This window comes from Zootermopsis nevadensis, unplaced genomic scaffold (assembly GCF_977971745.1).
Source record: "Zootermopsis nevadensis isolate Lab colony 2312 unplaced genomic scaffold, Znev_1.0 Znev_ptg000022l, whole genome shotgun sequence".
NCBI lineage: Eukaryota > Metazoa > Arthropoda > Insecta > Blattodea > Termopsidae > Zootermopsis > Zootermopsis nevadensis.
In genome coordinates, this window is record NW_028259154.1 from 73506 (window position 1) to 90378 (window position 16873).

The 16873-nt window shown below is 43.6% G+C and overlaps 2 protein-coding genes and 1 pseudogene across 6 annotated transcripts in view; 1 reads left to right on the plus strand and 2 right to left on the minus strand.

Moving 5' to 3' along the window:
• LOC147872923 (peroxisomal multifunctional enzyme type 2-like) overlaps positions 1-534 on the minus strand; it is a 29131-nt pseudogene extending 28597 nt beyond the window's left edge. Inside the window, exon 1 of the transcript XR_015536591.1 lies at positions 457-534. The product of XR_015536591.1 is annotated as a peroxisomal multifunctional enzyme type 2-like (transcript). The remainder of the gene's footprint in view (positions 1-456) is intronic.
• Positions 535-1429: 895 nt separating this feature from the next.
• On the plus strand, positions 1430-5407 carry LOC147872924 (uncharacterized). The gene is made up of 2 exons (XM_087353781.1): positions 1430-2892; positions 4763-5407. The coding sequence occupies exon 2, from the start codon at positions 4831-4833 to the stop codon at positions 5257-5259; it is 429 nt and encodes a 142-aa protein (XP_087209907.1). The 5' UTR covers positions 1430-2892; positions 4763-4830; the 3' UTR covers positions 5260-5407.
• A 6374-nt stretch (positions 5408-11781) lies between these two features.
• Positions 11782-16873, minus strand: LOC147872925 (transcription-associated protein 1-like). Of its 4 annotated transcripts, none has more exons than XR_015536552.1 (3): positions 16424-16865; positions 15375-15574; positions 11782-12599 (listed from the first exon to the last, which is right to left on the minus strand). XR_015536552.1 is itself a non-coding variant. In XM_087353783.1 (3 exons), exons 1-3 carry the CDS (start codon positions 16517-16519, stop codon positions 15524-15526), a joined length of 297 nt encoding a protein of 98 aa, XP_087209909.1. In that variant the 5' UTR covers positions 16520-16873; the 3' UTR covers positions 11782-15523. The 4 variants fall into 4 exon arrangements, 3 of the variants coding, with proteins under 3 accessions (XP_087209909.1, XP_087209908.1, XP_087209910.1); XM_087353783.1 differs by adding an exon at positions 16004-16153 and having other exon boundaries at positions 11782-15574; positions 16424-16873; XM_087353782.1 differs by adding an exon at positions 15932-16153 and having other exon boundaries at positions 11782-15574; positions 16424-16852.

The following is a 16873-nucleotide window of genomic DNA, read 5'->3' on the forward strand; positions in this document are numbered from 1 at the left end:
GAAACGACACACAGAACTGTTCATTGCAAGAAGTTGTAAGCAAATGCCATGATTAATACGATTATGAGACAATGGAAACAGACAAATGATAAAAGAGAAGGGTATTAACTCACCTCTGCAGTGCACACATCACATGGCATGTGGAGTCTCATCATACTTTAATATTATCATGACAACTTTTATCCATGGAAATGGACACACACAAACTGGTACAATTAAAACTGGAAACATACTGTTGTAGCAGCCCACACCCTTCAATTTCATATTTTTGTCTTAACAAATGAGGGAAAGAACTATATTTTTTTTGTACAATATAGTCATTAATGAAGCTGAAACCGCGAAGACAAGAACGATAACCTAAAATAATTTCGACAAGAATTAAATATTTCCGAAAGAAAGTCTTGCATACTAGAAAAGCGATCAGGCACAAACATTATTTTCGTGTACGATAATCACCTGCACCAGCTCCTGTAACTACAACCACTCGGCCATCGAATCGCAGAACTGTCATGCTTAATAGGGCCCTACAGAAGTCCGAACCTGAAACAAGACGAAGTTACGTGACCAAACACACGGATAAGGTAGTACAAGTGCAAGATTAACCAGTACTTCGTACCTTGTTTACTTTCGTGTGTATAACTGCGAAGTCATCGTCAAGAAATAATGTAACCGTTAAAATTATAATACAACGCACAAATTGCTAAATCTTACTACGTACGATAAATCCGCAGCTGTCTAGTCGTAGACTCCAAGACACAATCCACTACCACGAGATCATCACAGTTTGTGTGCTTGTTTTTTCAGACCTTCGCATCAGATACGGCCAGTCTGCTGTCTGACATAACTGCAAAACCTCTGTACAAGAAATATGTACTGTACTTCAAAACAGGTTACGAAAGTGATCGACGCAAATTCGCTAGTCATTCTTTCCCATATCGATATATTTAGATTAATGCAGTGCTACCAATAGTATCAGTAGATCTAGCGAAAATGTTCGAAAGCAACAAATGGCATTTTACCTGTCTGAATGTAGAGTTCCCAAATTGAGATATTTCCTTGCCCTACTTTCACATTTTATACATTGTATCATAATATCCCATAGAAACTGTACTTACTGCTTTTATTTTTCTTAACTCATGTCACAGTTTTCCTGCCTATGTTATTAATACAGAAAAGAAACATGACTAACTTAAAAGCATGAAGTAACAAGGGGAATATGCTTACTGCCTTCATCACCAGAGAGATCGCCTAATAATGGTGTCAATTTATATTACACTACACTGCGCAATATCCCACAACGCTGTCATCTTCACACTCTTTTCCCATGAGCATCTGCTCTACACAAGGAAGTTAAATCAGCAACTAGGATGTGTCTTACTGAAGAACATTAGGAAAGAGCATGCAAATTGCAACAATGAAAATAAAATGTGATACTGAAAGCTGAATAAAGCTAAAGCAGTGTTAAATGTATTTTTTATAAATTACTATGATATTTTAATGTCCCCAGTCCAAGACTGTGGGATTTCATGTCAGTGACAACTTCAGATCAATTTATAAGATGTCACTAGTAAGATGGGATGTCTTAAAATTCAAGGTCGTGCAGACACATGTTCATGAATTTCTTATCTCATACCATCACACTGACAGTCCCGAGTTTCAGGCACACAAAGTTACAGCATAACAAAAGCATGCGAGTCACAGTAAGAATTGAGGTTCTCACAGTGGCGAGTACGAATATGACTCGTTTTCTGTGTTGTAATGCTACAACCCAGAAGGCAGCCATCTTCATGTGACTCACAATTTATTTATACTTTATTTAACGATGCTGTCACTAGCTGAGACTTTATAATGTCGAGTGAGAGGATGATAGTAAACAGAGAATTGGAAAACATGTGGACAGAAGTGATCATGGCCTAATTTAAGGAACTATCCAAGCATTTTCTGGAGGGACTGAGGAAAACCACAACAAGCCTTCGTCACGATAGCCAGTCTGCAGGCCAAGATCTGAACCCAGGACCTGCCAAACATGTAGCAGGAGTACTAACCATTCAACTATGATGTTTTGTGTGATTCACAAGATACAAACAATTTTATTACACATAATCAACTGGTTACCGTAGTAAACCGACGTTTCGGGAACAAACTCTGTCCCCATCTTCAGGGTTTGTTCCCGAAACGTCGGTTTTACGTGGGCAAGGAACTGAGACAATTGTCTGTATGTCGGATCTCGCGTGGTGGCAGATTTTGAGCAACTTCAATTCTATCTCCGATAATGACAATGACTTCGTGGATTCAAACTTGTTACCCTAAAATATGAAGCCAGCGAATGTGAACATTTGCCAAGTGAACTCTGAAAACCAGAGATGAGCTAAATGTGGAGCGGAGAATTTCCCGAAGCGATGCCTACCGACGCCAGTTCGCGTTCAGTTTCATCAAAATCCGTTCAGCGCTGTTGAGGGCAGCAACCCGAAAGTTCGCTACGCGGGGCATTCTCCTCCTGAGCCAGCTTTATCCACACAACCTACTTCCCTCGCCGGCCCGCGGTAAATTCGAGTAAAGATTCCTGTTAGTCCCCGGGTCTGGATTAATCGAGCAGGGCGAGTTATTAAGCGAACGACCAACATTCCGTAATTCTTTGGCAGGCCCAGCCCTCGCACAACGCCGAAGGCCAGATCACAAATAGCGGTCAAGGTCAGGGAACCGTCTCCATGGAAACAACCGACAGTCGGAGAGACACAGAAAAACGACTGGCGGCATTTCTCAGGAGCTACAAGAAAGGAATTAGCACGTCTCTCGAGCAACTGACAGTTGCCTACACTTCCGCGAAGGATCATCACCGCATTCCCCAGAAGCTGAGGTCCGAACTCCATCCGAATTAAATTCAGACACTGTGTAAGTCCCACCTATTGAGATTAAGCAGATGTAATATGAGAGCGCCCTCACAGCTCGCAACTCTGCCTCCTCTGATAACAGTTTCCTTATGATGTCATCGCCTGTAACGAGATCACGTGTGAGGTCGCACTCATAAAGAGAATGACATCACGCCACCTTCTTCGATATTATACATAAACTTCATGGTCCCAGGGCGCGTGAACTTGATCTTGTCTTGAGACTGAATAAAACTCTTCATATTATTATCTACAAACTGACAATCTTCAGCTATTTCAATCTGCCCGCCAATCCTACGAAATACTACCAACGTCTGAGGAAGCCGATTACCAACTTTACCTCAGGCACTTCCAAGCGTTTTACAACTGCACGACGCACCTTCACATTCTCCCGCCCGCAGTTCACAATCTTCTGTTTCCCGTCTCCTCTCTAACAACGAATGTTTCCTACTGTTTTGTATGGGTGTGAAACCCGGTCTTTCACTTCAAGCGAAAACACAGACTCGGGGTGTCTGAGAAGAGAGCGCTGAGGGTAATATCTGGACCCGAGACGGATGAAGTGACAAGAGCGAGGAGGAAACTGCGTTATAAGGAGATAAGAATTTCGTTCAGAATTTGACTAGCCGACCGACCGAGGGCTGAAGATGGACTCTGCTCCATGCAGCTCGTTCTGGTCAGACTTTTACATCGCCAAGGATGCTGCAATCAATAGGCGTTCGGTGTAACCCAGTTATCGGCAACGTAGTCTGAAATCGGTTGTCAGCTTTACTGCGGGGCGTGGTGGCAACTTAACTTTCACAGAATACATTTTTATACGCCAAGGAACGGGGTCCTGCTCGATGCCTGACAGTCACGAAATTTGCAGGACTCATAAGTTCACTGTCGCTTTCATAAATGCCAGACTTAACCCTCTAAATCCCGAAGCTCGCCTAATTAGACAAAAGTGGTTAGTTGTTTGCGTTTTTATAATACAATATAACGTCTTCTAGACTTAAACACGTCATGCAATGAATGGATTATTACCAGGTTTTTGCGATCTACTTCCCTAGAAACTGCACCAGCGTCTGACATGAGATATTTTCTCAACTCTTCTCTTATCTCGCCTCCTGCTCGAGATAAGGAGTGCGTGTTTGGTGGCGTTGTTTCCACGTCATTACTGAAGTGATAGAAAGTTTTTCCAGATTTTTACTAGGAATCCATCGCGTAACAGGCGACTAATATCAAATCATCACATGTCTCCGGCAAAATGTTTATGTGTGTATAAAACACTCAAAATACTTGGCAAATCAACCCAAATGCATTTTCCGATACCCTTCCGGCACGACAAAGGCGATAATTGAATGTCTGTTCAGTTACGTCATTCTTTGCAACTTCATCAGATACGCGTCGAGACCCGATGCTTCGCCTGAAAGTTAGAAATGGTTCCCGGAAGGCACTCAGGACCCGGAAGATTAAAGTTATTTCCAATAATCACCTTCTTTGCCATACGCACCGACGTCGACCGCAATAAACTTGTAATTAGCGTCCACGATGGCTAAAAGAACGATAGAAAAGAAAGCTTTGTAGTTGAAAGAGATTGGCTCCAACGGCGTTCGGAAAATTCCATTTTATCCAAAATTCGTTTGAAATGCGTTGAAACTCTCGTTGCGTAGGTTCAGGCATGAGTTGAGGTACCAACTTGTTTCTTAGACACCTAAGAACCACTTTCACGATTGGTGAAATATGACGCGCTGATATACGGTAAGCAAACGATAGTGAAGCGTAACTTTCGCCAGTCGCCATAAATCTGAAGGGAAAAAATTGTCAATCACTCAATAAGTGATATCGTACACAAAGAACACGCACACGAAAATGGGCGTATTTTCTCATTTCAGATGGAGACTGTAGAAAACGCTGGAAGTATATACGGGATTCATACAATCGATTTAAACGCAAAAGAAAAATGTCAACCGGATCAGCTGCACCACCGAAAAATTCTAAGTGGGATTTTTTCAAGAGACTCCAATTCTTAGAACCGGTTTCAACAGAAAGACCTACTGCATCTAATGTTGAGTCAGATTCAGCGGCAAACGCACAGTTTGAGACTCGGACTGAAAACAGCGAAGGTTGTCCAGATGAAGCATCGCAGTCCTCTGTACCACAGCCTCCACGACGAAAAAGACGCAACAACAATCATGATGATATTCTTGATAATCTCGTGCAACAGTTAAGTGCCAACACTGATACAGAAATTGAAGACGAAATTGCTTCATTTGGGAACCACGTAAAGGCTCCACGTTTGAAAATACAAGCTAACATTTTAAGTCACTATGAAGTGATTCAGATGGATATGCGAGGAGCAACATGGGATGTCCAACCCAAGTTCATCTGAGGTATTCTCCTATAAGAACTGCCTCGACCCCCGAACCAACCAACATCACAGAATGAAGACAATTGTCATTACATTTGTGACATAATTAGTAATAATACAATATAAGAAACTTAACCGTAACGTGAGCGACAGTTTTTCTTGTTTGTATGTTTTTCCTATTAAACTCAGTGCGTAACCAAACTGCTTTTGATTCAATCTGAAATAACTCCTGAAACTTTCTTCTTCTAATGATAAATGATTCTTTATTAACAGACAGAAAGATCCTTCTTCGCGTCTGGTTTTGAATATTGAACTCGTAGGTTTTCTTTCTTTCTTTCTTTCTTTCTTTCTTTCGCAACAAATAACACAGCAACACATCTTCTTCTTCTTCTTCTTCGAGTAACCTTTTTAGAAGCATTTTTATACTCATTTTTCACAGAATATGTGCACGCGTCTCAACAAAACAAACACTTTGCCGCATGTCTCGGTCGTCACCTCAAAAGTGAGTGGCGGGAAGCTGCGATGAGTCCGTCTCTGTCGCGTGCAGCCAAATTGTACCTTAAGAGGACCCCATAAATATAACTGCAGGTGGTACATATAGTTACCACTGTGCTTCAAAGAGTTAAATGCATCTAAAAATATTTGAGACACGACCTGCAGTTTAACATTCCGTGATAAGAGAACTTTTCCATCACAGTGATCGTGTCGACAGCCATAAAATGCAGACGTCCTCTTCAGGAAATTCTGCCACGAGCTCTCGTACCGGATCCTGCCTGAAGCAAGAAATCGCCGCGTGAACCAATTACTTAGGTCAAGGCCAGCGGAAATCAGGCAGAGCCGTGCGTGAGACGACGCAGCTGCGATAATGATAAAACCTCCTCGTGATTATCTTTTTACAATTCAACGGATTACACAGCGTCGAATGAGAGGAAGACAATGAATAATGAATTAGAAAGGATGTGGAAGGAAGCGGTCGTGGCCTAATTTACGGTACCATCCCGGAATTTGCCTGGAGGGGCTGAGATAGCCGGGCTCTGAGCCGAGATTTGAATCCGGGACCTGCCGAACACGAAGCAGGCCTTTAACAGAATCCTCCGTCTGTCCTAGTGCCAAGCCACACGGATCCAGTCCACGTACTCGCAACTTATTTCCATAAAACCAACCTCAATGGTATCCCCCATCTCTTTCTTGATCTTGCAAGTTGTCACTTTGCCAGAAACATCCTTGCTGTAAGTGAGATTTCAGCTTCTCACAGCGGCAAGTAATCTAGTAGAAACTGGCCGACGTTTCAGAGGTGCTTATTACCTACCATCATCAGGGCGATGAGTGCCCAATGATGCAGGAAGTAAGCACCTCTGAAACGTCGGTCAGTTTCTACTGTATTATACGGCGCGACATCCCGGAGAATTTTCGTCTTAATATTGCAACTCTGACACCAGATTCAATCGACCTACGAGTCCAGTCCGTCGAAACCTTTCACTGCATCAGCGCAGCTGAGTGCGATGATGAAACCATTAATTCATTTTATGCGCTCGACTACAGACGACCGACGCCAGCACCGGAATATTCCAGAAGATAAATGCGATGTGGCGCAGCCTCGCGAAAAGTTCAATCAACTGCCGCTTTTACGGTGACACTTCCCCGGAAAATGAATTTTCACGGTTCGCCTTTCTGCGGCGGCAACTTCTCCCACTCCATTGCAGTGAGTGTAGCCTAAACACAAGGCTCATTGGACGCCTTCTAAAACGTTTACATGACGCCGGGATCTGATGTTACGACAGAAAAATTAACTATAAAAGTACATATTGAAGACCTTAAATCGTAAACCCAAACGCGAACGAACGTTGAGCTGCTCGAACCATCGGACGTTTCGTAAGCAATGTCACTGACAAAATCAAGAGTTATGAAATACCGAGAACTCGAGGACCGCCGTAAATTGTTGCAAAATCGGGCAGTCATAAACGGAAGATCATCGCAAAACAAAACCATCAAGAATGGCGCGAGAAACCAACGGCTGTTTGCCGTCCGGAGGCCACGGGGCGCGGCGGGCGACTCCATGGCAACGCGAGGTCACCTTGAAGAAAGCGAACCGGTTCTGCGGTAACCCAGAAACGACTGTCGACCGAAAGCGACGCGAGTAGAAATGAAAAACGGCTCTGGTTATAATATTTGCATTTTATACACCGGGGCATCCTCTCACAGGCGCATCCGGGTTCGGGGTGCTGACGTTTCGAAAGATTTACAAATTCTTCGGAACACTACTGAAACACAGGAAGTGTATTCAAAAAACACCTGTCATTTGTACACTGATTAAATCAAGGATAGAGGCGAGTCGTCGGACGTGTAGAACGCGTGTAATAGGTGAAGTCTGCACTTCCAGGGGCAACAATCACGACTGAAAATTTGCTCATTTCATTCAACGAACGCAGTTGATACAAGAACTCTATGTGCCGATGTGAATGACACGACCGGCGACTGTCGGCGAGGAAGCGAGGCTCGAAGGAAGGCGCGAAGCATCGTTTCAAGATTAATATTGTAGGCGGGCACGAACGCCTGTCAGCCGGGGCAGATTTGCTAGTCACTAATCCACTCGAGTAGTGAGTAATCCATTCAGCCGCGTAGTAAACCAAGAAATCATCATGACAAAATCAGTTCACCCTTTGAAGCCCGAAGTTCGTCTAAACGACATTTAAGAATCCAGTCCGTACCGCGAAGAAAACATAACACTTCGCCAATACAAAGATCGACCGGTTAACGCTGTTTAAGGAAATAATCGCTGTTTGCAGCGAGAATAAAATAATTTGAGCGCAGATGACAGAATCAGCCAGTCACTGCACAGATCGTGGTTTTCTACAGTTTCTCCCGAAAGGATCTGTGGGGCAGTATAAGAGGCGACCGCTTTCCCGCGAGGGCCTCAATAACAGCAAACAGGCGACACGGCGAGGTGCAACGGTGCTAAGGTGTGCTGAGGTGTGCTACAGCGGACGAGGTCAGTGGGCACTGCGTCCGTCCGTCCAGGAGACTTGCAGTGAATGTCTGTGATGTGTGTCAACGCGTGAGGGAAGTGGTCGTGGCTTATGTTAAGAGTAGCGCGCCTTGGTAGTGCGTGGTTTGAAGACGGTGAGCCATGGGAAAGGCAATGTTGAAGGGTGAAGTGCGTGGCCCTCCGAAAACAGGGACAATTTCGGGCGCAAATTCTCTCCGAGAGTCAGAAATATAAATCAGCCCTGAAGTTCTTTGCACATTGCACCGCATATGTGCCACTGTTGCATAGCAACACCAGCGCGGATTCAGGCGAGTCGACAACAGGATTAACTGCGCTCCGTCCTGGGTGCTTGAGGTAACAACGTCGATGATTACATCGGGATAGTTCAGGCTGAGAACACAGCCCAGGCCAATTTACGTCTCGGTCGTGGATTTTCTCTCACGCGAATGAATGGAAATACACGATTACCTGTAGAAGAGCGTCATGCCTTCTGTACAGACTGGAGCTTCCGAAACGTCGGCACAGATCTCAAAAGACCCTGTACCCTCGTATAAAACACTTTCTGGTACGAAATTCACCCATGCCTCTTCTTCAGATGTTAGGTTATCACGGCGGTAAAACTTTTTGAGTTCTGAGACCAGCGGTTACCGACGTTTCTAGAACTTTCCACACGTTTAGAGTCTGTCAGTCTGTTACGGAAACTGGTGGGCGCGGAACCATCGATTGTCAGAGAAACTCCTGGCCTTTTCTGAAATCGTAAGATTCATTACCGTGATAACAAAAGGACGGCTTGGAAGCGGTCAGCAGCGTTCCTGGGTCCGCCCTCTTCACTGTCGCCGACATTTTGCAACCTGTGGCCCGGAAATGAGAGAGCTGCTCACCTCCAGACTGGACCGGCATGCAAGGCCGTGCCGCGGGTTCAAGTCCCGGCAGGCGTATTACGTCACGCACTGAGTGCGGGCGGAGGGGGAAGGGGCTATAAGGAAATCGCTCGGACAGCCACGTTTCCTAACCCAACATCACAAAGTCACCCCACAAACACGCTCCTTGTGGCCACTTCATTAACTTCATCGTAGGAAACGGATGTCGTATGTTTTGATTAATTTTATACCCGGGAAGGAAAAAAATTGGTGGCTGATAATAACATGCGTCCCCCGTCTTCAGTTGTCATTCGGTGGGCAAAACACTGCCCTTCAGAAATATTCGCTTTATTTTCTACGAAATAGCCAGAAGAACAGACGATACGCGGTTTCTACGCGTCTCTCCTTGTAATCGCGGGTTAGGCTAACCACTCGCTCGCTGCATCTGGGATTGTGGAAACCGGACGGGACAGAGAAAGTGGCTGTGGTGTGGGACTTTCACGGGCTCCTTGTAGGTCAAACCGGCGAATCACCCAGCGCCTACTACCCCACACCCCAGCATCAGTGGTTCGGATCTCGTCATGCCCCACCATTTCAGCGCCGAACGCGAGTTCACGGAAGAACGATCTCTTTCATCCAAATTCCTTTCCGATCCCTTCCGCATCTCCTCGTCTCGCGGAACTTCTATCTTGCATCCTTGAACAGAAATCGCTTTGACGCCCGCAGTGATTACCGGAAACATTTTACACGAGGAATCTGTCTTCGTCCCCAATTTTTGAAGGAACGTTCTCCTCGAATTGCTCGTTTTTTGTCTGCGAGAAAACCTAACCTAGGGCTCAGTGTTTGTGGCGTCTTTCAACGACACGCTCCTGGGTTGCCATAGAAACACACGAGCGCGAGTCCTGGCTGCTGAGTCGCAGGGATTGGCTCGGGCGTGGCCAAGGCCAAAAGCGGTTGCCCAGAGGCGACGTCCGGTAGTCCGAAGGGAAGAACCGATTGGTATTTGCGTTCCAGGTTTTTTTGCCGCTGAAATTTGGGAATTGGAACCTCGGAGCGAGTCACTTTCCAGACGTTTGCTGGAAATCAGACGGGAAGACAAAATATTTTGAACTGAGAAGTAGCAAGCATTTCCCGAATTTAATCTCCTCCTAACTTCCCCGTGAGCATCATTTTGAATCGTTATTGTTTTTCCCAAGTATTTGAACTTTGTCACACTTTCAAAGGACTTATTAGCCTCCTTAATGTCTGTCGCGTACATCGCGGCGTCCGCTACGACGTGGCTGGTCGCACACTGCGTCCCATCCCGGAGAGCGACGTAGCTGGTGGGATATTTCGGGGTTTTGATGGGTTGTCTCAGGGATTCTTAATTAGCTTAGCGAATCGGTAGGCATGGACTCGAGTCTCATTTGGTGTCACGGCCAGTTCATAACCTGCGTGATCGTTGATCTAGAAATGTTGATCCCGCGTCTCGCAGTCCAATCCTTGATGCTTTATGATCCACGGCGCACGCTTGAGATGGCTCCCTCGCCCCTTCCGGGTCTCCCACTGAGGCTTTATTCTCATGGCCTTGTTTCCGTCGGTCTCTCGACTCGCATCTGCTGACATGGGATTGTATCGCTCGCTCTATCCGTGGCTTCAGAGTCCTGTTCTGTCCTGGGTGTGACGCGAGGCTATGACGTCATTTACTAACCCATGCGGCATTACCAGCTGATCGGGGCAATGACCTCCCGCTCGCCGATGTAGTAAGCCATCTTTGTCAAGGTTTACAAAAACATGCCACAGAAATTATGCGACCTTTGTTGCAGAACCGGGCAGTTAACAAACAAATTTTGGTAAAAGAAGGTTACGCCTTTTCATAAGCATAAAATTTTCGAGTTCTTCTCTCTCTGTAGAAGTAAAAGTGCGTAAGAGCTTACATGATTAAGGACTTTCCTGCCTAAGTTACACGTTTATATAAACCAAGAGCACAATACGTCATTTAAATTTATCAAATGAACGCGAGAATTACAGTTGGGAACAGTCACAAAATCTCAAAGTCGTTCTAACGCATGCGCAGATCGGGCCTACATCACGCTACTCTCAACCTGCAATGAGCAAGATATTCTATGGTTCTCGGCTTGTCAAAGAACATCCCACTTCCTTTACTGAACCAGAAGATTCATTATCGTGTTCGGAAAGCCAATTCGCTACATCGAGTCTCCCTAAGATCCATCTTAATGTTATCCTGCCACCTACGCCGAGGTCTCCTCCCTTCAGGCCTTGTAAACACTCAACTCACCCTAACAACATCGGGTGAGTTGCTCGTCAAGTATTTTTCTCTCGTATCTGTCCCACTCCCGTTTTGGGTCCAAACATCTTCCTCAACACTCTGTTCTCAGAGCCCCTCAGTCTATGTTCCTCCCTCAAAGTGAAAGACCACGTTTTGCACCCATAAATACTTTGCACTCATTAATAGCAAACATTCCCCGGATTTAATCTGCTGATGTAGGGAGATTCGTCGATAATTAGGCTTCTAAATCCGAAATAAAAATTCTTCAGAGTTCCCTAAAACGCTTTAATAATGTCGATGTATCAGGAATTGTAAAGTGTTAGAATTATTATTTAGAATATGTACCCCACTTCTTAGCATCGGCATATTTTTATTAAGATTCTGGGCCATGAAACACGTTTAATTCCTTTAAAATTGTAAAAAGTTAATTGCCTACTGGAATATTCTTTTATTATCAATGTTGCCGTGAACACACACAAGTCAATCTAATGTTAATTGAAATTGTGTTAAAAAGAAGACAAGTCTAATTCTCGTACACGAGTTCAAAAATGCAGATGAAAACATTAAATGTGATGAACAATAATAATAAATAGGAATCCCTTACCTCAAACTTTGTTCAATTGTAAGAGACCACGACGTCCACCAGCAATGGTCGATCTAATCAAAACTAAAATGGAAAGAGTGGAGGGCAGTTTGACAGATTTCTTAATAATTCTTATTTAAGATAAGAAATTGTGATATTCTATATTAGTAAGAATTGCCACAAACAACATATTCCTTCCACCTAACATTTACCTTGTTACAGCTGAACCTAAACGATAACAAGCCGCTGCATCCAGTCTGTACAAAAAGTCATTATTTCATGGTCACCAACTCTGAAATGACAAATGTTCGTGTAAAAGACAGATCAATGAAAATGTCACCTTATATTTTAAACTGCGGCGTAGCTCAGTCTTTTGTGTGGAAGGAAACAATCTTGGATGAAGATAAGTGCAAAATTCCTCTGACAGCATAGCCGAGTTTCCAGAAAATTCCAAAGTGCTATGGCCGTGACATTCCACATGTAACCAGATTCATTCAGAATGGAGTTGCCTCTTTCCACATCCTACATCATTAGGAACCCTGCTTATTCCAAACTGCATTACAACACTGATATTTAAACACCGCAACCTATCTGCTGTCACACCACAGCGACCAGAATGGCATATCCAGATCACATCAGGTGTTCTGAGTAAAGGTGACAATTCTGAAAAAAAAGTAACACACACATCGTGAAGACAAGTTTACTGCAATTATTGTCATCATTATTGCCATCTTCTTCTTCTTCCAAACATCTAATCTGCCTCACTGGAATCCTAACTGGTAATATTACACAATATCATATTTCAATAATAACTGTTTCCAAATCCAGACAACAAAAATGGATAAAAACTCAGATCATACTGGCTATACTACCAACTACAAAACATCAGTGCCTTCCTGGACAAACATGTAGTAGCTAGTTTTAACACTTTGCTTAGTATTCAAATTGAGCTGAGTTGTTTTTTAACGATTACGAGGACGAACAAGACCTCAAAACAATGTAGAAATACACCTATTCTGTCGGACAATGTACAAACGTTCTAGGCTACGCTTCAGCAAGTTGTCAAATGTCACTTTTATAAATTACAAAGGGACCCTTTTCCCCCGCCCAGTAACGTATCCAACGCAACAAATTATGGTCATATTACGTAGGAAAATGGTGGGGACAAACGAAGTCAAATCAGACGACAAAACGATGAAGTAAAGCAAACGCGAAAAGCCGTTCAATATGACCTTCGTGACTGTGTGTTCGTAAATAATTTGTTTCAGTTACGGTAAAAAAATGATCATTTCCTTGTTAACCCATTCATTATACTAAACTACGCTCAGTTTTTCTGCTACCCTTTTTAAAACAATCCGCAAACCTACGCCCACATCTTCGGGCAGATTTTTATTCAAAGTCTTGGTTACTCGTATGGTCACATTTCCAGCAATTATGCGAAGGTTCATCACCGTGTTCACAACTGCATTCGGTTCGGCTGGACCCTACCACAAGCCACCTGAATCCTACTCACTCACACATTCAATGAACAGAATGTTAACACGTAGGATGTCTGAGAAACGCACGCAGGTCTGTAAAACAAAATGCATGGCACAAACACAAAGCATGTGAGACTTCCCCCATGTCAAAATGCACTGTTTTACATTTCCCACAGAAGCAGCAGTTTGCCAGAAGACAACTGCCTGCCTTCTCTCTCTCGCTCCACACCCAATTCACATAACATGATGGAGTTAGTTACTATGAGAAACTGGCAGGGTGCTGGGGCCACCTACCCGGTCGCAAATACTCAGACACTCTGTACTGTGGACGTGGGGATTCCCCACTAAGTAAAGGAGAGCCACCAAATTTTCTTACCTTGAGGAAACATCTCTCCATGACACACCAGCAGCAGCAATCTCAATGTAACAAGTAGAAACACAACAAAATAAAGAAAGCAATTCTACAAAACAATATTTTGTATCTGACATTACGTCATAAACAGTTTTACGAGATGAGTTTTAGTGCACGCTGATTACTGAATTAACAGCAATTTCTGATTGAGGTCACAATGTTTATTAAGATCCCGGGACCCCTTCAACATGATGATCATATGCTGATTGAATACCCAATAACAAGATCAATAAAACGTGCAACAAACAAAGCTACGTTCTACCTCCAAGAATCATACGCAAAGGAATCTTCACTCGCAGACGGCTCGAACATCTAATATTTTAACAAACATCTGGCAAAAGAGCTGTACCACTTAAAGTCCTCTCCCTTCCATTTCAGCACGGATTCTTACAGTAGTAAGAAGGTCTAGAAATAAAAGGAGGGCAGACACGGGTTTCGTATTGTATGCATTTCCTTCCCGATTTCTGCCCTCTAAAAAATTAGAGAGGATTTCGTAGGTGCGATATGGGAGCCCAAAATGAGAGGAAGGAGGGGGTTATGCAAAAATATATTTATGAGGGAGCAGCCAAGGTGGTCAACCAACACCAAACAGACATATCATTTCATTTCCAGGTCAACAATCTTTAACCAAACTAAATGGTCAATAACTTCAGCCTCTCTCTCTCTCTCTCACACACACAAAAACACAATCTCTACATTCTTCCTATAAACAATCTGACTGACAACACTAACAAATTAGTGTTTCCTAAGCCAAGAACTCTTCACAACCATTTTACAGACATAAAATAACAATCCTGACAAACACCAGCACTGGTACATTGTGACCCACATAAGTGGCACTGCCTTTCTGTACTTGGTTCCAACCCACCAAACCACTCCTCATTCCTAATGCAAATCCCCTTACCCCACCACCAACCACGGAATATACCAGAAGTAATACTGAGCCTCATCACATGTCCATGAGACTGACACCTGACAACTCTCAACATATGGTAAGTGTCAAATAAATGGAACCTCTGACAGTCATCTCCATTTTTGCAAGCAAATCCAAATTCATATCGAACACCACACCGCAAACTTACAAGTTTTGTAACCGATCCCCTTGCTCAACACAGCAAACTCTAAAATTAAGCACAAACACAGAAAATATCCCAGCAGCTCCGCTCACTGTGCACAAAACTAAATTACTTCCACTGGCAAATGCTCACTTATTAATTAGTAAACAGACCACATTAAAGGCTCCTCAGCACTGCACACATCTCACATGTAACAAAACCTTATCACAAATAGTCACCACCCTCGTCTACAAGCTACACCTAACCTCCAATTTCGATGTCCTATGAACAATATATTCACTAGAGAATCATGAATGCCTCTAGCATACCACAGATACTGCAATTATGCCAATCTCTCACCGCACATAGGTCTTTCAACATATCAAATCTCACATTTAAGTTCACAAAATCTAAAGTACCTAATAAAATTGGACAGACTCATCTCTCTCACACGACAACCACATCAAATACATTCTAATGCTCATGTACTCACACAACAAATGCCTGGTTCAGACCGATATCAGTCTCTTGCGGATACGAGGTTCCTTCTTTATCCCAGCAGGTTTAATCTTCTGACATCAAGTCGGTCTGCCAACTGTTGCCGCACGTACTTCAATGCTTCTCTGGCTAGCAGTACGCAGGTCACGTGGTGCTCAGTAGAATCTGAAGGATCATTCTGTTTCTCGTAATCTGCTACTCCCAGAAAGAGAAAATACATTCACATTCAAGAAATCAAGACATCACACTCTTCTAAGAACACACAGTTTTACTTCACCAAGCAGTTAACACTCCTACCTTAGCCAATGAACAAGCACCTTCCATTTTCAGAAGACAAATTCTGTCAAGTTCATTACAAACCCATTCACAAGTTAACTTTAAATACGGGTCACGACAGTGTCACAACCAGCGACCTGACAAATTCTGAACTCCCTCGCTTACAGATTCATACTGGAGCCTTTCTTTCCTCCCCCCCAGCAAATTTAAAACATTCGCCAAGTGGGCCATTATTCCACACGTCATAATACTGCAACTACAAACTCTACAACTCACACACATCACGTCAGTCCCATGCAACTTCTGTTGCCACTGATTCAGTGGATATTTTACGAACAGTTCGCTTGCCGTCTGTTTGGAGCCGAGGATGTTGATCGCTGTCTCCAAGATAAGAACAAGTGCCAGGTGTCCCGGCTTACACGGCTCCCTCTCCTCGTGCCCCATTATGACAGCAAGGGAGTCTATAAACACCAGTCGGTCCATGCCCTTCAGGTTCGCCTGTTTTGATGTCATGGAGAAAGGACGTAAATGAAAGATTAAGAAATGGCAAGCCTCTACCACACAGCCAACATCTGTAGCACTTCTACTACTAAGGTGACTTCAACCGACAAGGGGCAAGATGTAGCCGAATCAATTAGATTTATTTTCCATATCACCATCAGTAATGCCACTTTATCATACCTTCTGGAAGCAAAGGTGGAAACTTCACCATCAGTAATATAAATTGTTTCAATGTTGAACAATCTAAATTTATAAAACTGAACTCACCAGCTTCCTGTGATATCGCCACCATTGTGTAGTGACAAACAAGGAACACCGTCGTAACTCTTTCATGGCTGCAGCAACAAACACTCCTACCAACATACACAACAGGTCTTACTGGCTTTTCCAGATATGAAGCAGACGCTTTCAACCAGTTCACGTACTAAATGTGGTTTTAAGAGAGATTTCAGGTTCTCACAGTGGTCTTTGGGTTCTAACACCACTTGGACTTACAGAAAACCAACACCGATTATGATTTTAAACATTTAATGGTTCGCTATATCAGCTGAAGTTATCCTTGTGACTAAGCGCAATGCCATGAGGCAGTGGGAGCATGGAGGTAAACTCCATGCATTCTCAATTATAGAACTATGTGGAGGTCAGCCTCAAAATGTGGTTCCTTACACTGGCAAAGAAAAATCACGTTCTTCACTGTTTCTTTGTAGTCTCAATAGA

Coding starts and splice junctions, on each gene's coding strand:
- LOC147872925 (XM_087353782.1), bottom strand. CDS start 16,519: ATGTTGGTAGGAGTGTTTGTTGCTGCAGCCATGAAAGAGTTACGACGG. Junction 16,154..16,423: donor GGCGATATCACAGGAAGCTG/GTGAGTTCAGTT, acceptor ACATCAAAACAG/GCGAACCTGAAGGGCATGGA. Junction 15,575..15,931: donor ATGGGACTGACGTGATGTGT/GTGAGTTGTAGA, acceptor TTCTGGGAGTAG/CAGATTACGAGAAACAGAAT.
- LOC147872924 (XM_087353781.1), top strand. CDS start 4,831: ATGTCAACCGGATCAGCTGCACCACCGAAAAATTCTAAGTGGGATTTT.